At 43.2% G+C, this 21,590-nt stretch overlaps 1 protein-coding gene across 1 annotated transcript; it reads right to left on the reverse strand.

Moving 5' to 3' along the window:
• Nucleotides 1-1,315: 1,315 nt before the first annotated feature.
• LOC307031615 (aryl hydrocarbon receptor-like) lies at nucleotides 1,316-21,117 on the reverse strand. The gene is made up of 12 exons (XM_079668849.1): nucleotides 20,852-21,117; nucleotides 20,655-20,725; nucleotides 19,498-19,685; nucleotides 15,203-15,288; nucleotides 13,519-13,608; nucleotides 12,380-12,506; nucleotides 12,055-12,191; nucleotides 10,033-10,238; nucleotides 9,838-9,947; nucleotides 8,656-8,797; nucleotides 7,309-8,527; nucleotides 1,316-4,607 (listed from the first exon to the last, which is right to left on the reverse strand). The coding sequence occupies exons 2-12, from the start codon at nucleotides 20,693-20,695 to the stop codon at nucleotides 4,461-4,463; spliced, it is 2,493 nt and encodes an 830-aa protein (XP_079524975.1). The 5' UTR covers nucleotides 20,696-20,725; nucleotides 20,852-21,117; the 3' UTR covers nucleotides 1,316-4,460.
• Between the last annotated feature and the right edge of the window lie 473 nt (nucleotides 21,118-21,590).

Genomic DNA, 21,590 nt, shown 5'->3' on the forward strand with positions numbered 1-21,590 from the left:
AACACCAATAAAAACATTGTCATTAATCCAAAGGAGTCACTTCCTGGGAGCGGTTGTAATGAATGATCTCAGTAACCGAGACAACAGCAGCCTCTTCGCTCCGGCTGCTTCCTCCTCTTCCTCTTCCTCCCCGGGGCCTGCGGCAGCGCTGTGAGCCGCGACACACCCGAGGAAGTCTTAAAGTGGGACACACAACATCTGGCTCGGATGATTGATCACGTCACAAGCGGGCAAAGTTAACCGGCTGAAGACGGTGGGAGAAGAAAAACTCTCATAAATGATTCGAGGGGCGTCATTAAAGATGCAGAGTCAGCGCGCAGACAGCGTTCAGCACTCCGGAGAGGGAGGCTTCACTGTTTGTGTGCGGATGAAATGTAGTTTAAAACAGGCAGGCTTTTATTTAAAAAATCTCTTTATGAATACATTTGATGCGTAGGAAGCCTAAGGGAAGGTGATACATGTAACATGTATTACCTCACATGTAGACACTGAAAGGTTCACCAAATGGATCCTCTTTTTCATTCCCTCTTAAGGTTTTCTTTGTTTTATTGTGAAATATCCTCAAACATGCGGATACACGTGTTATTTAGGAGATATTTTATGCTTGAGCTGAGTGTGTTTCTCCAGTAATAGTGACTTTGCTCTCGGTGGTATCAGTGTGTGTTTGTTTGCTTTCTGCCGGCGTGACTTCACACATCTGCGGGTGCAAAAAGCAGAGGAGTGGAAATGGACAACACTGTGTGTGTGTGTGTGTGTGTGTGTGTGTGTGTGTGTGTGTGTGTGTGTGTGTGTGTGTGTGTGTGTGTGTGTGTGTGTGTGTGTGTGTTCAGTGACAGCACCTGAAAGCCTCATCTCTGAGGTCCCATGATGCATCTCAGTGTGGATTTTACCTGATCAGCTTTTCCTCTGGACACACACACTTTTTAAAAATATCTGTCTTTATTATTATATTAGTATTTGATGTATTGTCTGAAGAGGGTTAAGTGACAGAACAAAATACATAAAATATATATCTTTGAAAGGTTTTAAGGAAATATTTATGAGGTGTGCTCCACATCTGACTACTCATGTTTTTAATCTGATTTCTTGTGAAATTCTCACCTAACCTTCCTGTAAGGACTGTCTGTCTACTCTGCCTGCATCTTCACTGGGGACAGGTGAGCTGCTCAGGTGAGGAGGAGGAAGATGAGGAAGAGGAGGAGGAGGAAGAGGATGAGGGGAACTACAGGGACACCTGGTGGTCAGGTGAGGCATATCAGGTTCTGAAATAAAAACAAGGGACTTTAGAAAACAATCAAACAGAAGAGACATTGAATGTGATTGCACAAAAATCCTTTATTTCCAGGATCCAGGAGCACATTTTCCACACACAGCTCAAAGACAAACTGCATTTTTAAAACGTTTCCTTTAGCTACGACCTTCAGTGATAAAAGTAGCAAAATAAAGTCTGTGTGCTTGGAGAATTTAAAAAAAAATGAACCACGACAAGACAGCTTACGGAGAGTTTGGTTCCAAGTTTGACTCCAAATGGCTGAGAAAACATTGAAAATATAAAACACTATTAAATGGACGGGGTGGATTTAAAATAAAAGCTGTTTTGTGTAACGTTATGGCACCGTTTAAGTATTGAGCTAAAGTGACGGACATGACGTAAATACAAAACACAAGACTCTCGGGAACAATATTCACAACATGGAGTCAGAAAATGCTTTTTTACCACAAGACTACTTTCAGTGCTGGAGAAAGAGTTTGTAAGAGCGATGATTTTAAAGTAGTGCTTGCAACAACACCGTTAAAAAACACAGTTATACACACACACCATTTTTTTTGTTTTTAAAGCGTCTTGTAAAAGGATTGTCATTTTAGTCTTTCATACAGCATTTGATCTCAACACTGGTTTAAATATTCTGTTTTATAAGAAAGGTTTACAAAAAATTGCAAAAACAAAAACGAGAGGCAAATCTGTAAATGCATTTGAAAGTTGTGCCTTCATCAGCTAACGCTACTAAAATCCACAAATATCTTATAAGCACCTTTCTGTAGTGAAATAAAAGCTTCATGTTTTACAGTTTTACAGACATTCAACGATGCAGACACCGCACACACGCGTGGTCACACGTTTCTCTTTTGGTTTCTGAGTCCCGAGCTAAATGCTAGATGCTGACGCTGTCGTCCAGCTTTTGCACCTTTTAGGTTTTACCGTGAGTAATGCTGCGTTCAAGTCACATCAGAACTCCGCTGGATGAGAGTAGACTACACAAAGTAACAAATATAATAGATATCTATAGATATAGATAACTGTAAGTGTAACTTGTCCTTTTGATTTGAAATCAAAGATAATTATTTTGGACACATATGGTCTTCATCTGAAAAAACAACAGCAATTTACTTGATAATATTTCCCGTTAAAGGTGGGGTAGGTAATTCACTTCAGAAACACTTTTTGTTATATTCCATGGAATGCTCTTAACATCCCGATAGCAATGAATACATGAAATGCTTTGACAATAAATACATACAAATATTTCATCTGTGGAAGCCGTGGTGCTGTAAAAACCACGGCCAATCATCTGAGCCGGCCCGGCTAAAATAACTGGATGGCCTACCTGCCTGTCAGCCTTCCATCTCGTGCACAAACTTATCTCGTGCCCTCATTGGTCATGTGCACGTCCGTTGGAGGAGGGGCTCTGTAAGGAAGTCTGATGGAAGTGGCAGATATTTTCCGTTTGTATACTTTCAAATTCTAGCGCACTCAACAAGCTGGTTTCTCCATTCTTACTACCCTACCTTTAAGAAGCCGTTTATGTTACTTACAGTACATCGGACTTAAGGCTGGCTGATATGACAATATATTTCGTAAAACCGATACAAATGAGTTTTTATTTTCCTATATTGTTCCTTTCGTGATTAATCTAGGCCTTTATTGCATGTCCATTTTGCACTCAAGTTCTTTAATTGAGAAAATACCTTTCATTAGTCATTTTTATTGAAGTAACCAGCTAAATATAAATATATATATATATATATATATATATATATATATATATATATATATAACAGGATATTTATCGTTATTGATATATTAACTAATAGATTTATCCGGTGCGAATCTGACGTGACATGAACGCAGCATTTCCCACTGATGGAGTGGTTATGATTCTTGATTTTTTTATCTTATCTGGTTTGTTATTAATTACAGTACGAATAAAGAAGGACATTTCAAACCCTGCATGAAGCAGAAATGTATAATGTCTGAACAGCTTAGTTTGGTTTGAGTCTCTTACTTTAAATCCCCACACATATAATAGCCAGATATGAAATGAAAAACATTGAAGTGCATGTATGTACCCTCTGAATCGTCTGGCATGGCGGGAAAACTTGAGAAATACTTCCCTGCACTTCCTCTCCGGCCTTCTCTTGTGGTAATCTATTATTTACACTGATTTCCTTAATGGATGACTCAGACTGTGTGCTGTAAGTGCACTCTGCAGGAGGAGGAAGTGACACAAGGCATTATGGGACATTTCACACTGTCTCTGCTCAGGAAACAAAAATGCTTTGATTTCAGACCTGCTGACGGACAAATCAGACCCTCTGATAAAGTCTCTAATATACAGGTAAGTGCACAACATCTTGTCGACCTCGAGGCGGCTCAATGCAGCTTCAGGAGGAACCAATAAAACGCTCTGATTTTCACCATCCGTTTGAATCTCATCAACAATATATAAGAATGAAATGCTGTTTAGTTGAAGCACCAGGACATCTACAGTACTCACCTACATCTAATGTACATCTACTAACACACATTTAATATCTGTTGGTATTCAGTCCAAATCTCTCTGTCTATATGATTAACATCAGCGTACGAGGAAAGAAAGTGTGCAGCAGCTTCTTCATTTACCGGTATATCATGGATCGTAGCATAAGTTAAAGTCTTATTTGCACACACACACAAATGAAAATGTGATAAAATCTCCATTGGTGTTTTTTTAGTAGCCTGTTAACTGCAGATATTTTTAATATAACATAGAGACCAGTTTAATGAAGTTACCCGCCTCGCTGAAGTCTATCTTCTACAGCAAGATATAAGGGACATTTATATTAATTATAATTATTATGTTATTAATCTGGGTAGGTTGCTTTTCGTACTCTTCTCTTACGGACTTTACCAGTGTGTATATACAGATCAGACAGCGATGAGTTTTGGCTAAAAGAACACAAATCTTTTCCAAACATGAAAATTAAACTCAGTGATCGCACGACTACCAATATATGAATACGCAGTGTGACGGATATAAAAACATCTTCCTTCAGTGGCCTTATCGGTTCCAAGGCAGAAACCAGATATTAAGTCCTTTTTCCCTTCCCTCTTTCAATGTTAAATCAAAAAGAGTTGGTCTGTCTTTGCTTGTGCACCTTCCTTTCCTTCTTCACACCCTCAGTTACTCTTCCTCATCCTTTCAGAGGAAGAATCCAGACTTCCGAGGGTCCGGCAGCGCGGGCAGCGGCTCGGGGAGGTCGCGTGTCGTCACTCCGTTTCCGTTGGGCATCAGACACGTCCGGATGTACGCTGCGTTGGTGGCGGCGAGGAGGCAACCGTTCTCCAGCTGTGGAAGAAAGACGTCACTTTGTCAGGATGTATCCATGTTGTTAGTTTACTTCGATCTAATCACCTACGCGCCCCATCTTGATGTAAATAGCTCCATTCCGAGTAGTGATTTCCTACATAATAAAACATGTGTACTCATTGTGATGTTCATAACTCAGCCTCTCTCTGGGATTCAGATCAGTGTTTAGCTGCTTCCCTTTAGCACAGGGTACTTTACCCACAGTGCAGTGCTCTCAGCATTAGGTAATGACGACAGATAGATTGTAGGTCAGCACGCCTCAGTGCTCGGCCTGCCACTATTTTGCTTTCAGCGCCAGCCAGTGACCCTGAAGAATAACAGAGGAGGATGAATGGATGCCTGCCGGGCCGACCTTATTCTTTTCATTAATGTTCGCTTTCTCACCGCCGCCTCTCGTCTTCACCTCCCCATTCTCTCAGGTTTCATTATCTCCCATTTGATATGTCAACGGCCAACAATAACACTGAAGGAGAGGAGGAGGAGGAGGAGGAGGAGGAGGAGGAGGAGGAGGAGGAGGAGGAGGAGGAGGAGGAGGAGGAGGAGAGGGGCGCAAAATGGGATATTCTTGTCTTTGTGAAAGATTGTCTGGAGCTTTTAGGTGATTATTTATGTGTTTTCCTTGTTCTTACCGTTCAAAATCAAAGCTCCACCCCTGGTGTAAAGTTATATTATCAATTCAACCCTGGTAGGACTGGAGAATAGAAAGAACACCACTATGTATAAAGATACTTTTGGTTGACATATGCTTTCACATAATTACAAGATCCAAAATGGACGACACTATCTATTCTCTTAAGACAATATTGATCAAATATATTCCTTATAAAAGCAGTTGTGTGATTTAAACTGAACAGGCCTGATAGAACAGGGGTGCAGATCCTGAAACGTTCGTGCTTGAATCTGCTCCAAACTTTAATTTTGGCCAGGCTGATCGTACTCGTTAAGTTCTGCAGACCTCCAGCTCCTCTTTACTCTGAATGATTCATTTTGCTTAAGGATGACATTCCCCAGCCCTCGCTGCTCTGTCATTACTGCGAAAGGTTTTTGTTAAGACTTCAAAGACGAACTCCTGCTTCCCCTCAACTTGAGTCTCATTAAAAAACAAATCATGTTTTTGGGATCTGAGTTGAAGCTGCGGTGAGTCAGCAGGATCGCTACTATTGTTTTAGAAAGGGCTTGTACAGCAGACAGTCTGAACATGTTTTTAATGAACATATCAAGTCATTGAAATGTATAATGGGCTGCAGCTTAAACCTTTTGTGTTTATTTGTTTATCTGCAATTTTCTGGATTTGGACCACCTTCATTTTTGATTGGTTTCAAAAGAACTATTACCATATCCATAGAACGCCTTCAATTAAACCTTTTTCTGTCTCACCATGGACGACACTCAAAATGAAAGTATTTCTGCGTGTACATAAAGCGTACTTGATGTATCTTTGATGCCAGTGTAGAACTTCACACTGTATTTACTTCAGGAACATTCAGCCTGATTGAAATCAAATCAAATCTATCAGAGTTTCTTCTACAGACTCATCCTGAGAGTACATGGCAGTGACCCATCTCTCCCTTCGTCTTATTTACCCGGCGCGTCGGCTCTCATCACCAGAACCTCCTCTGAGCTCCCCGGCGGCCCGCGGCCTCTGTGTGCTGACTCGGAAAAAAATCAATTTCCATGACAGTGAAAGAGCGCACAGCGGGTGAAGGGGTGAGGGTTTGTTGATGTTCGCTGATATTTGAGGGCAGCGCAGACTCCAGGCCAGATCGGAAGTGTTTATTGAACAGACTAAAAACAGTCCTGAGGAGAAGTGTGTGTTCAAATCTATTTCTGTACGTGAGGCTTTAGAAAATATATAATAATCAAATGTGACTGCAGATTGGTCTGTAAAATCATTTTTGTTCCTGGAGGAAATTAATAACCAAGCTCAATCATGTATTATTATTGACACCGTTAAACTTGCATTATAAACACGACTCTAGAATCTAAACATTAAACCAGGGGTGTCAAACTCAAGGCCCGGGGGCCAAATCCAGCCCGCGACTTCATTTTATGTGGCCCCACAAGAGCTTGCAAAGAATATAATATGTTTATTATACGGTTACATGCTACTTTACAGGAGCACCTTGCCCATAAACTACATGTCCCACAATGCATCTCAAATTTGACTTTTTTCTCAGAATTTGACTTTTTTTCTTCAAAATATGCATTTGTTTCTCAGAATTATATATATTTTCAAAATGTTACTTTTTTTCAAATGTCACTTCTGTTTTTGTTTTTCCAGAATTTGGCTTTTCTTTTTCTTTTTTCATGCCACTTAAGAGACTTGCAATTATCTGCCCTAGACTTCTGCTTTCAGATATAGTTAATTATGAAGTTATTACCCTATCCGATAATAATCCAATGCAGAGGCAAGCATGTAATATAATACATTATTTTATATTATTAAATATTTATATATGTATTCTTATATAGTCTTAAAGTTACAACCGGCCCTTTGAGTGCGACCATAATGCTGATGTGGCCCGTGATGAAATTCAGTTTGACACTCCTGCATTAAACCTACAGAGGGTCATTTTATCCAGATCTCACCATGTGGGGCCAATAAAAAACCTGTTGATATCTAAGTGTTTACACCTTGCATTATTAACATAACTCTGTGGCTGCATCATGGGTCTCTCACCTTGCTGTGTGTGGAGTCCTGTGTGCTGCCGTTGAACATGCTGTAGGCCTCTAACGTCTGAAGGCTGTGCTGCGGGGGGGACAGACCCAGCAGCTGCTCCAGCTCCAGGGTGGAGCTCTGCGCCGGACACTGGGACAAACATGGCTGCTGGTGTTTGTGCTGAGTCATCAAACTCTGGTAGTGACAGACGTCCGCAGAGGAGACGCCATTCAGCGCCGAGACGCCGTTGTATCCCGCCTCCACGTTGGGAGGGAAGGCAGAGTGTCCGTTTGTGATGTAAGATCCGTTTGTTGGGAGCTGATTCTGGAAGTGGAGGTGGAGCGAGGGCTGCTGGAGCTGCCACTGCTGACTGGAGTCCGGCTGATGTTTATGTCCACCGTTTAGATGCGAGGCTTTGGGCGCAGTGTGGTGGTGATGGTGGTTCCAGTGCCCGTTAGTTAAAGTCTTGCTGTCCGCTGTGATCTGAGCAACTTTCCCCAGCTCGCCTGCACTGATGTGCTGCTGCATCTGCTGCGACAGATGCATGATGGGTGGAGCTGCCGGTGGGAGCGCCGCCTGCTGGGAGCCTGGCTGAGCGGAGTCTCCTTCTGTGCCGCTCTCCAGAGAGTCGTGGATGTAGGAGAGGATCTCGTTGTTGGAGAGGAGGTCACTGAGCGAGGGGACGTGTTGGGGGCCCAGCTCCACCTGCATCATCCTCTCGTCCAGCAGCAGCAGCTCCAGGTCCTCGGCGTTCAGGCCCAGGTTCTCCAACGCGCTGAAGAGCTCGCTGTTGGAGCACGTTTCCTCCCCGTCTATAGACAGAGAGTCCAGAGTGGCCAGCAGCGGGTCGTATCCTAAAGTGGTTCCTCCCCCCATCTCCACGTCAGAGGTGAGGCTCCAGCTGTCTCCCCCCGTCAAGCCTCCAAAATCCTCCCCGTCCTGCTGCTCGCTGAAAAGCCCGCTGTGGCACGACATCCTGGGCTCGGGGTCCGGCTGGCACACGTACACCGACGTGTCCTGGCTCATCAGAGCTCCCAGCAGCCCCTTCGGGTCCTGGTCCTCGGAGGAGCTCTTCTCCAGCTTACCCTTCTTTGACTTGCTGCCTCTGGATTTGCCCTGGAAGGCGTCGGGGAAGCCGTGCAGCGGGTATCCCGTCTGGTAGAGCATCGCCTCTCCCGTGGCGAAGGTGAAGGGCAGGTGCATGGAGCGCTTCCTCAGGTGCTCCCCGCCTTCCTCCTCCCTGCGAAATACAGATTAGCAAAAAACTCACAAATCAAGCCCTAACCATGTCATCTTTCGGGCTGTGCAATATTTCGAGGTAAACCGGGTACAAAAATCTTAGGATATTCAATTTGCTCTTCCACTCACACCAGGGGCCTCTGCGTGGCGATGATGTAGTCCGGCTTCCCGCTCTTGTACACGAGCCGGGCGTTGGCCTGCACCCACTTCCAGCGGTTCTCCTTGGTGAGCAGCCTGAAGACGGTGAGGCCGCTCTCGCCCGTCTTCATCACTGAAACATCAGACAGGAAGTCAGAGCTCTGTGTCGCGGCGACTCATGTCTGCACGCCTCGCAGTGAGGGCGCTCTCACACTGCGTTAGCTCAGCGTGCAGCATGCCGAGGTTCACTTGTTAAAACACACATTTAAGAAACAAACACACAGTTTTCCTCCTCTCCACGCCTCAGTGTTCTCTGTGTTAGCGTGATGCGGTACAGGTCGTGTTTCTGTGCTGTCTACTTTCTAAACAAGCTTCATGGTGAAGCTCATCAAACCGTGTCAGGTTCAGGAGAACCACAAACATCATTTAGTTTACATTTCCTCGGAATCAGAGGGAGGAAATGTCCTCCTTTGTTGTTATCATGTCTATGTTGCTGTTTGGAAACCTGCCTCCCATCTGTGTGTGCATCAGAGCATGCATGTGTCTCTATGTTGTATGTTTTCAAATGCATATGCATATATTTCCGTTCTGTATGCATGACTACGTGTATACACTGTGTGTCTTTGTGATTGGGCGAGTCTGGTTGCCGGGTGTTCAGGGCGCCATGGTTACGACTAACCGGGTCATCCGGTACACGAGGTAAGTAGGACACTTGACTCTCGCTCGGAGATTCCCTCCACCAACACACACACACAAACAAACAAACGTATACACACACTAACAGCGTTTGTTTGTTTTGTGCATGTGTTACAAATGTAATGTTGATCCAAACATAAACCGGGGTCAATACACAACTACTGATGCTCGAGGGGAGGAAGCTGCAAATGTCACACATTTGTAAATCAATAAAGATTTAATTAAAATCACTGTGAGCAGCCCCCGTTATCCCAAACTTTTCAGAAGCTACGTTCACATGCACAAAATAGTCAGTTTTTTCCCCCTAATTCTAGAAAATACAGCATTCTTTCAAGGCTCTTCAACAACTACAGTATTCAGAATCCCTTCTTTCTTTAAAAGTCTAAAAAAGCCTCATGAAAGTAGATAAGGCCAGCTGCTTGGCCGAGTTACCAATTGAATCCACTGATATTTATATTGAAGTAACTCCAGACTTACTCCTGACGTGGTTTTCGGCGCAGTACAGCATGTCCGCAGCGTGAATGAACTGATAACCAGAACCTCGAGCTCTCAGCTCCGCCTCGGTGTAGCCCAGGACTATTTTACCCCTGAAAACCAGCAGATACACACTTTAGACAATTGATTTGAAAGCAACTTGAGTAAACAACATGTGTGAGGTGTAAGGGTACGTACTTGGCGTCACAGGCCATGGGAGTAAAGTCCAGCTTGTGTTTGGTCCTGAAGATCATGTTCCTGGTCCTGATCTCCAGGATGGCGGGGGACTGGAGGGGCGTGGCGATGGCAAACAGGGCGAGCTGAGGGGGGGTGCTGCCCTCGTCGTGGCTCTGCGTCCCGCTCTGACCGTGGAGGAACTTCAGGCGACCCTGGATGTTCAACGCCTGAGAGAAAGTGAAAGGAGAAAAACTCTGAGACATGGAGTTTCCTGAGTGAGAGCTGCTCCTTCCTCCCTGTCCAAACCCATCCGTCTTATTTAACCTGCTGGGGGGGGCAGAGAGCCAAACCACTTCAGTGCACTGTAAACACTCTGGGTGTCTGCTGCTAGAAACCCTCCAGCTGTAAGTCTGTAAACATAAACAAATTACTAATATGAACCTAAAAAAAGGGCTGAATAGTACCCCCTTTAACAATGTCTGCTGTTATCATTGTGTGGATACTGTGAAAGTTATCACTTCTATTTCTATAGTCATTTAAAGAGTATACCAAAAGTTGGTTGAGCATTTATTGGAAAATGAAAACACTTTCTCCTGTCCTGCTCTCACCCTGTGGCGTCCCGTGTGAGGACCCCCCCCCCCCCCTCCTCTGTTAGCGCTGGTTAACTGACCTTGCTGGGTTTAAAGGCCTGCAGCCGTGATGTCAGGAATCTAGCTCTGAATAGCAGGAGGGATTACTAAAAACAAAGCCATAGCGAGCGGTAGACAGAAGCAGAAACCTGCTTAATGCTCACGCAAACACACAGGGAGGCAGGAGGGAGACGCCGGTTCGATCCCCTTCAGAGCGGCTGCTGCAGTTTCCTTTAGCAAAGTGAGGAAATCCTAACTTGAGTTTTTAGGGGAAACAAAATAAAGAAGCACACCTGACCTAACTTTCCTTTACGTACAAAAAGGTCAATCACTGGCATGTATTTTCTTAAATACCCTAAAAAAACATTCCATCAATAATTAGCAGTGTTTAAATCTTTTGTTTTATCCGCTCGATGTTTTCTAGTCACAAATATCGAATCTAAAATCCTTAAATGTGCCAATCGAAACGTCTTCAAATGCTTTCTTTGGTCTGATCAGCAGACCAAAACACATACATTATCAATATATCAAAATAGTTCAAATGTGGCATTTCTCCTGGAAAAGTTAAGATACTCTTTCTTTTGATCGCCCATTTTTTATTATTATTGAAGAGTTGCAATGCCTTGCTCACTTTTCCCAGCAGGTTTTACCCCCAAGAGTTTTCTTCATCTGTAGCTGAGTGTGTGAGTGTGGAGCGAGCCACCCTGACTAAGCAAGTTTCCCCTCTGCTCAGGGGGGATTAAGGCCCTTTTTCCCCACGACCCCGAGGCTCTTTTAAGGCGGATTACAGGACTGAGTGGTGGCTTCTGATCACTCAGGGACTCCGAGGTGGCACGCCATACTGCCAGCAGACACAACGCGCCTGAACACACCATGAGCCTCAAATATGGATAAAGCTTTATCACTATATTAAACTGGGAGAGTGTATATCAATAATCATGTCTGTAAATCACAATAACATCTGAGGGAGATGCCGTGAAATGTGTTACATAATAAAAGCATTGTTATTATTGTGTGTGTGTGTGTGTGTGTGTGTGTGTGTGTGTGTGTGTGTGTGTGTGTGTGTGTGTGTGGGTGTGTGTGTGTGTGTGTGTGTGTGTGTGTGTGTGTGTGTGTGTGTGTGTGTGTGTGTGTGTGTGTGTGTGTATGTGTGTGTGTGTGTGTGTGTGTGTGTGTGTGTGTGTGTGTGTGTGTGTGTGTGTGTGTGTGTGTGTGTGTGTGTGTGTGTGTGTGTGTGTGTGTGTGTGTGTGTGTGTATGTGTGTGTGTGTGTGTGTGTGTGTGTGTGTGTGTGTGTGTGTGTGTGTGTGTGTGTGTATGTGTGTGTGTGTGTGTGTGTGTGTGTGTGTGTGTGTGTGTGTGTGTGTGTGTGTGTGTGTGTGTGTGTGTGTGTGTGTGTGTGTGTGTTGTCTCACCAGGAATCCGGAGGAGTTGTCCAACAAACAGCGGAAGCGAACGACAAATCCTCTCTCCAGGAACGAGGAGTTTTCAGGGGGAAGCTGCTCGGGGGTGTAGCTCACCAGACAGGAAGAGGAGGACCCCGACTCGCCATCTGAGAACATCCAATTATAACTCATATAAGTTTTTATTATAATTATAAAAGAGAGATTAAAATGACTAATCTGTAGAAGAATGGGAAAATAAATGTGGAAATATAAATATGAGTAAATAAAGAAAAAGAATAAAGAAAAATAAGGGCATACACATAAATAAATACACAGAAGACTTCAGTCTACAGACCTGCTGAGGGGTCTGTGGGGGGGCCGAGGCTGTTGGGGGGGTTGAGGGCCCAGTGCAGGCTGCTCCTGAACTCCTGCTGGTCTTCAGTGTGGATCAGCTCAAACACACTCTGGTGCATCACGTCAGTCTGACAGGAAAACAAGGAGAGAAATAACCTTAAACATTGGACCTGAAGTTACTGTAAGCAGGGACATTGAAGGGTGCGTTTGATTCGGTCTGCCTTGAAGCTGAGCCAAAGAAATCAAGCGTTGCTGTAAATGTAATTCAAATAGTTGGAACCCAACCGAAGACCTGCTGTGACCCTGATATCTGTCCCAATCCGGCATGACTTACATGAAATAATAAAGACAGAAAAATGAGAAGGGGAGTTATTGTTAGTCACTTTGCACTTGAAGGAAAATGGAAGAATTAAAAAAAATGGGAAGCTAAATTATATTTAATTTAAAGCATAACATTGAAAACTGTTAAAATGTAATATTGTTCCAATTTTCAATTCTATTTTGAAGCTTTACCATTTTTTTCTTTTACTCTAGTGATTAATCTGCAGGCTTTGTTGCTGTCCGTCTATAAATGTTTCCTTCCTCAGTAGTAGATACAAACTCGGAAACAACGTCTGTGTCTTTCCTTAGTGGCTGCGCTTCTTCCCCTACTGCCTCTTGTTTTCCGGTGTGAAGACAGCCGCTGACACTCAGTGGCTTTGTTTCCCAACACTCAGCGACTCGGCGACTCACCACACACTCAGGTCCGTTTGGTAAATGCATGGTGACACACCTCAGGTGGACGGGGAAACGAGGGGTGAGGGGTGATGTTTACACCTGTGTGTGTCGGAAAGGGGGTTGAAGGCTGTGTGTGTGTGTTTATATACTGCTTCTACATTATGTGTCTGTGTTTATCTGAGTGTGTGTGGGACTGACTTTGTAAAATTTGAAAATCACGTTCTCTGAAATGAGATTAGAGTGGCGGTGCGTTGAGGAGCCAATTGGATTAAAGCTCTCGCTCTATATGTGAGCTTGTTTAGATCCTCAGGTCACTTACAGTAGGACGATGCGTTCACTTGCCATAAAGCAATCAAGCTGCTTGTCGAATTCAACTCTCAATTCAAGCGACTTGTTGGTAAAGAGAGTGTTTTTGAGTTTTACCTGATGGAAGCCGAGGTAATCGTGGATGGTGTGAGAGCAGAAGAAGACGGTTCCGTCCGCTGTCACCACCATCACGAAGCCATTCAGGGCCTGCACAGAAAACACAGGAAATGGTTATTATAATAATACAAAAAACATTTATTCCAAACACTCTTCTCATTATTTGACAGTTGAAATGTCCCTTTGGACACCAGAGGGTCCAACCCAATGGTAGCGCTAAAGAAAGAGTTGAACAAAAACATATTTAAAGTCATTTTCAACCGCAAAAAACTTAATTCTGTATTTGATTCCAAAACCAGGAAGAAAGAGGACAAAAGAAAGTAGACTTCTCCCCGGGCAGAAAGAGAGGAAGACGAGGAGGCGGATGAGGAGGGGGTCAGCACAGGGTGACTAACATCTTCATCCCCGCTCCTCCTCGGCCTCGGGGCTCGGTGAGGAGGTGATGACACCGAGGCCTGACACCGCCAACAGTCACAGCGGCGTCCCGCGAAAAACATCCGCCCACACCTCCCTGATGAGGAGGAGGGTGAGGAAGACGGGCTTCATCTGAGCAGACACTAATGCACTCCACATTAATATCATTTGTCTCGCTGCTGTTGGAGATACACTTTACATTTCCCATTTAAAACATATTTAAAAAAACAATCACATGAAGTCAGAAATGATCAGAATCAGGATAAAAAAAAAAATACGGTGACACACACACACACACACACACACACACACACACACACACACACACACACACACACACACACACACACACACACACACACACACACACACACACACACACACACACACACACACACACACACACACACACTAGGCTGTATATAAAATGCAGAGTGCAGTGGCATGTGTATAAATATTTACTGTAGCTTCATTTGTTTGTTGTCTCTGCCACCTGACAACACAATGTGAGCTAACAGGACTCAGCATCCACCACAGAAGAAGAGACACATTGAAACCCAGCTCACACACCAAAAGCTCTGTGAGATATGAACGTATGAGGAGTGTGTTAAAGATTTGCTTCTATATACTGTGAAAAATGAAGGAATATTTCAAATGCTTTTAGTTGATTTCCCCCCCCCCCTCCTTCAATAATAGATGTGTTCACCGGCTCTGTATAATTCATGGTCCGGCGTCTGTAATGGAAGAGAGGAAGACAGGAAGCTACTACTTGAAACAGTGACGTTGTGGGATGGACTGATAAGCAATGAGCTCCATAGAAAGCTCCATAAGGATTACGGGGAGCTCTCTAAGTGAATGAAAACCCAAACCAAATGTTCTGGCTTATAATAGTGTGATATCGAAGGGAAAAAAACAGAATTGATCGCTCCCAAAAAGCATTTCTGTGCTGTCAGAGGTGAACAAGTCTTTTCTGCCGTGTTCCTGCTGTGTTCCTGCTGTGCAGAGCGCTCTCTCCTCCATCTGACCTTAAACAGCATGCTGTCGTTGTTGAAAAACAAAAAAATCCATGACTAACCCCGAGCCTCAGTGGTTAATGGATAGCTACTTCACTGTGTCTCGTATAAATCCAGATACAAAATACAGAGGAGTGAGTCCAGATGTTTGTAAAGTGAAACACATCTGTTACACGTAGCTATGATTAAAGACAGCATAAAGCAGATCAGTAAAGCATGTGTAGCGATAATGGAAGTGTAGATATATCTTCACTGACCTGCAGCAGCAGCTCCCCCTCCGGTATGTGCCCATCAGACGCTCTGCCTTCATCACTACTCTTCTTCAGCTGGTTCTTCAGAGTCACTGCAGACAGATGAACAGAGAGGATCAGTTAGTGAGTAATAATATCTCTATCATTTACCGAAGACATCTCTTAAAAGCAAGCATATTCAATCACGTCATACAGACTGATATACTCTACTGCACATATTAGCTTGAATCTACGGATTTTAACGTTTTAAATTCATAAGGTTATTAAAGTTTATCCTACGTAGTTTCATCCTGACCCCGGTCTGTTTAGCCTTAGCTTGCAAACACAAACATAAAAACCACTGATCATTAGCAGTTATTGTGACCCAAACATGTCCCGTATAGTGAGGCAGACAAAACGCGACCCCAGGGCTCTTCTGTGACCCCTGACCCCGGAGACAAAGACACGTTGGCTTTGACCTCCGGGGGCTGAAGTGTGTGTGTGATCGAGTGTGTGTAGGAAACAAAGAGCTCCTCTGCAGCCGCCGCAGCGCAGACGCTAATGGGAGAGGAAGTCTCTGAGTGGCGGACAATACAGACGCTTCTTCTGATCGCGACCCACATTCCTCACACAGATCAATACGGCCCAACACAATGTACGTGATAAGGCTAAGGGGCGGGACATTTCTAAATGGTTGACCAATCACAATAGAGCCGGCTAGCTAACCAATCAGAGCAGACTGGGCTCTGGTTTCAGACAGAGGGTGAAAAAGTATGAGAACAATAAAGAGCTTTATGAACATAAAACTAAATCCTCACCATGCTGTGTGTGTGTGTGTGTGTGTGTGTGTGTGTGTGTGTGTGTGTGTGTGTGTGTGTGTATGTGTTGTGTGTGTGTGTGTGTGTGTGTTTGTGTGTTTGTGTGTTTGTGTGTGTGTGCTCACAGGGCAGAGAGCAGGAAAACATGTTCACCATCAATAATTGAGAGTCATGGAGGGTGGCGATGGGGGGGGGGGTTGTGTTCCGCGCCCTGACGTCATGAATGGGAGCCGGCGGCAAGAAAAAACACCCCGAGGCTCGGCGAGGGGGCGGAGGGAGGGGGAGGGACGTCTGTTGGCACAACTCAGGGCGGTGAGGACACCAACAGCCAATAACAACATCACAACAGACGCTCCTCTGACTCACTACAGAGGAGGAGAGCGAGCTCCATACTCCATATTTAAGAATTGTACTTACTGCCGGCTAGATTAAACATCATGATTTAAAAATATATACTATAGTTTCTTTCACATAACGCAGCAAATGTATGTAAGCAGCAGCACATTCTCACATGTAACGAGGGTAATAAGCTACAACGATTACTCATCATCATCAAATATGTTTTATTTTCAAATTAAAGTTCACATATTTTGGTTTTAGAGTGGCAAAGACAGTAAAGGACTCGGCGGATCAATCCATGATGATACAAATGGTCACATGCAGCCCTGATGAATAGAGAAACCCAAAGTTTCAGGGCTAAATTTGCTTCCTGGGAAAGAAAATGTGTCTGAAAAAAGAGAGAAATATCCAGAACCAAGCTTTAATTATTAGACGAATAATGTTAATATTTGTCCTCGTTTTCACTCAGTTTCAGTTCCTTAACGACAGAAAGACGTCATGTAGCTATAGACTAAGACTAGACTGTGTGTCCAAAAGGTGAACCACAAGCAGCTCGCGTCTTGGCTCCGTCAGTCTGCAGGACGATGACACCCGCCATGACCCGTCTAATCCTGCAGCTCATCGCCGCCACCAAAATAAATATTTCAAAGGTTCAACCGAGTGCAAAGCACGGCCCTGGATGACAACATCAACAGCAGAAACTACAATGTGTCTGTTGAAATATTCAGGAGGCTTTATGAACGCTTTATTCTGCTGTTTTAATCATACTCTATCCCTCTGGGTTCTCTACAATACAGCTTGAATAACTGTGACATATAAGATGCAAATGTAAACAGAGAGGAAGCAGCATGGAACAGAGGTAGGGAATAATATAATAGAAAACACAATTTATTACATAAATCACCACTAATCTGCTCTGATGGGCAGATGACTCCACAGGGACAGATGTGGACACACACACACACACACACACACACACACACACACACACACACACACACACACACACACACACACACACACACACACACACACACACACACACACACACACACACACACACACACACACACACACACACACACACACACACACACAAGACATTACTTAACATTTGTGCGAGTTAATTAGGATCTTTCAGGCATAACGAGTGCACAGATTCCCACTGCATGAAATGGTTTCCTGTTGTGTCACCTCACTTAAACCCAGGCTACTTCTTCCCTATGCTAACAGAAAGTGACACCGCCATGGGGGCTGACTAGAGTTAGCTCTAACTTGGCTCTGTGAAGAAAAGATCATCCAAATAAATACACCATTGACGCTTGAATTTGAATTTTTCTGGGGTTTCAGGAGTCAAAAGTTGAAAAGTGGGCGCCTTTGTCCCCCCCCCCCCCTTTCGCCCTGTAAAGCGGCTGTGAGTGGATAATCCTGCAGTGTTTTTATTCTCCGAGGCTTTCATCTCCTCAGACCTCCATTATCCAGAGACTCTGGGACAGGGGTCGACTAGTGGCCACGGGCGAGAGGAGCTGACCTACTATGCTGTGAGGGTGTATAGAGACGTTACCATGAGGGAGGGGTCAGCAAGGGGTCACACCTTCTGTACAGAGCAGTGTCTGCAGGTCTGTTTACAAGCAGACACTCAGGTTAAAGCCTGATTAACTCACTGATTTAGCTGCTAAAAGGATCATTATTGTGGGAAGCCTGTTCAATTATTAAAAACTTACTAAACATAGGTCTTGGGAATTATTATGCAAAGATATTACTTTATAAAATCACTGAAGAAATACACACTTTGACACCTCTGACAGTTTGAAATGGCATTTGAGAGATGTATTTAAGTCCAGATTTGTGCATACTGTCACATTTAAGTATTGCTAAATATTATTATTAATACAACATTTTATGACTCCCAGTTGTTAATATTGAAAGACGGTTTTAAAAAAGGCATCTGAAACATATGAAATGTGTCCTGGAAGTATAAGCAATTCTTCAAAAAGCTGTTTTGATAATCCTGTAGTAAATTAAACTCCTCTCTTGGGAGATTTGGGGATTTCTGAAGGCTGTTTGTGTTGTTTGGACAGATTTAAAATCTGCCTTTCACAGCAAATCTGTGAACACACACACACACACACACACACACACACACACACACACACACACACACACACACACACACACACACACACACACACACACACACACACACACACACACACACACACACACACACACACACACACACACACACACACACACACACACAATCCTAAAATCCATCTGTTATGCCTGTAAGCCTGCTTACTCCTCGACAAAGCCACTTTACTTCTTCTTAAACAGACAGACACAAAGGTCACGGCCTCTCATGATCGTTGCGATATAAATTTTTCTTTTGGGGGGGGTTGTATGAATTCTCCAGGCCCAGTTTGACTGAATTATTAAAGCAAGCAGCTGCTGAGAGGCTGTGTGGATATCAGAGCACATCAGCGTTTGGCCAAACAAACGCCACAAATACGAAGAAAACCAGAGGGACATGATTAATGGCTTCCAAGTTTCCGATGTCTTTATAGATCTGAATTATCAAATTCATTTTCACAGTCTTTCCCTGACCTTCTTTCTTTGACTTTTACATCTGCTTCTGCCTGAGTGTCCGCAGGTTGTGTGTGAGGTGTGAAAAGCTATTTCAGTGTTTCAGTAGGCAGCCAGTTTTTAAAGACACCGACATATACCAGCTTCATTTTCTTTCTCAAGTTCAAGATTCATCATCGTCACTATTTCTAAACCACTACTGATAGCGCCAGAGTATTTTAGCGCCTCCCGTTTTGTTATTTACTAATGCAACATCCTCTGATGCATTAGCTGAAGTGTGACCTGCCACCTGCGCTGTAGAAAGACTTTCCAATAGACAACTTTATAGGGAAGATAATCAAAAAGAACATAATACTTCATGTATACAGTAAGCTGAATCTGGAAACACACATGCAACCACTTTTTAAACATCCTATTAGACTGTTCATCAAAAACACACCCCCATAATCATAAACCTGGTGTTTATCCACATTTTACTCTGCGGAGTACCTGCATCCAAGTACTCTCAAAACAGGGTCCTCCTGCAGTAAGGGGATCCCTCTTGTGTTTGATATTTCACTGTAATCTTGTGTTTCCTACCAGAGAAGAAGTTTTTGGTGCGCAGGAAGCTGACGCTGAGCCTGAGGATGGACAGTTTGTCCAGGCTGGAGACGACGTCCTGGGGGAAGGGCAGCAGGCTGGCCAGGCGGTCCAACTCCGAGTTCAGGCGGTCCCGGTGCCGTTTGGACGGGTTGGACTTGGCACTTTCAGCTGGGGCCGGTTTGGTTCTGGACAGAATAAGCAGTGTTATTTAACACTTTTTTCATATATCAAAAATAATGATATTCCCATCAGGAGGGTCACAAATAGGGTGTACTAGTCTAAATCCTAATGTTTCCTTAGAAATCTCAATTATGAGGCAGAATAATGAGGACATGTCATTAAAAGAATGCCCAAGACATCCAGAATATTTCCATTTGATGACAATATAAAAATATAGCAGGGTTGGGTTTGAGATTCAGTCTAAAACAGGGGTGTCAAACTCAAGGCCCGGGGGCAAAATCCGGCCCGCAACTTCATTTTATGTGGCCCGCAAGAGCTTGCAAAGATTATTATACGGTTACATGCCACTTTACAAAAGCACATTGCCGATACATGTCCCGCAAAGCATCTCATTTTGTGACCTGCGCACTGAAGAGACTTGGAATTATTTGCCCTGGACTTCTGCTTTCAGACGTAGTTAATTACGAAGTTATTACCCTATCCGATAATAATCCAATTCAGAGGCAATAATGTAATATAATACATTATTTTATATATATTATATATTTATGTATATTATTTATATAGTTACAACCGGCCCTTTGAGTGCAACCATAATGCTAATGTGGCCCGCGATGAAATTGAGTTTGACACCCCTGGTCTAAAACATATATATATATATATTATATTCACCAATTATGATCTGGCATTGGGAGTTTTGTGTGCCATATAGCCAATAGGCAATGGGTATCCATGCGGATTAAAATGACAATATTAACTTTTAATATTCTCAAGAATCCATATTGGCATAGAAAAACAGGTAGGCCTATCAGTCAAGCTACTGTATAGTGCTAAAATATAGCTTTTTAACATATTTAGACCTGATATATTTATGTTATTAACTGTAATAATATATTAAACGAAATAATACATGTCTTTAAAGACAAAAATAACAGCTTTTTATGAAATATCGTCAAAAAAAGACACAAACTCACCCCTTCTGGGCCGGTTTTCTTCTTTTCCGTACAGAATACATGTTGTTGACGTCGATTTATTCACAGTGAAGCTGGAGAATATCCATAAACTCTTAATTTATAAGTAAATATAAAAAGCTCCACAGAGTAAAATCCAGTAGCAGTGGTAGGAACCAGAACCGTGAATAATTCACTGTATGAAAGATGATCAAACAGACCCAGTAAAGCTCCCTGTCGAAGTGTTATTACCGGACCATCACAGGGGCACTGTCACTTCGGTTATCCCGTCCATGGCGCTCCTCCGCTGGGTCAAATTCCCCAAGGGTTCCGCTAAAAAATAACCTCAGTTTAACACCCACATCCTGTGCACGGAGTTCAGTCCCAACAAATGTTCAAATTAAAACGTTAAGAAGTTAAATGTCGTTCGCCTTTCTCCGTCCTCTTCTCTCTCCTCTCTCTACTGCTCTCACTCAACCAGAGCGCGCTCCCCGGGAACTGATTTGAAGACGGGAGCGCGCATCGGGTCAAAGGTTACGTCACGTCAAAAAATAACGGTTGACTTTTTTTTTTGTACATTTAATCTTTAACAAAAATGTAAAAATACTACAGAAAAAGGAGTATAAAGCACTTATTATAAAAATATTGCTTTAAAAAAATATTTTAACAGACATATATGTTTGTGTCATTTTATGAAATTGTTTGACAAACTAAAACATAACAATTAGGATTGTTTTCTTTAGTAATAACATTCCTATGTATTATGAATATTGTAATATAGGTAAAGGCGGTGAATATGTCATATTATAGGATATATAATTAGTGTTTTTGTATACATCTTAAATGGTGAAAGGTCCCTGTTTTTCAGCAGTTTTGTCCACTTTACGGTCAAATGTTTGTCTTTAATTGAGGAGATACATATTTTAATTAAAAACAGTAATGGGGAAATTTCAGTGAACT

The sequence above is a fragment of the Notothenia rossii genome, assembly GCF_949606895.1.
Source record: "Notothenia rossii genome assembly, chromosome: 3".
Classification (NCBI taxonomy): domain Eukaryota; kingdom Metazoa; phylum Chordata; class Actinopteri; order Perciformes; family Nototheniidae; genus Notothenia; species Notothenia rossii.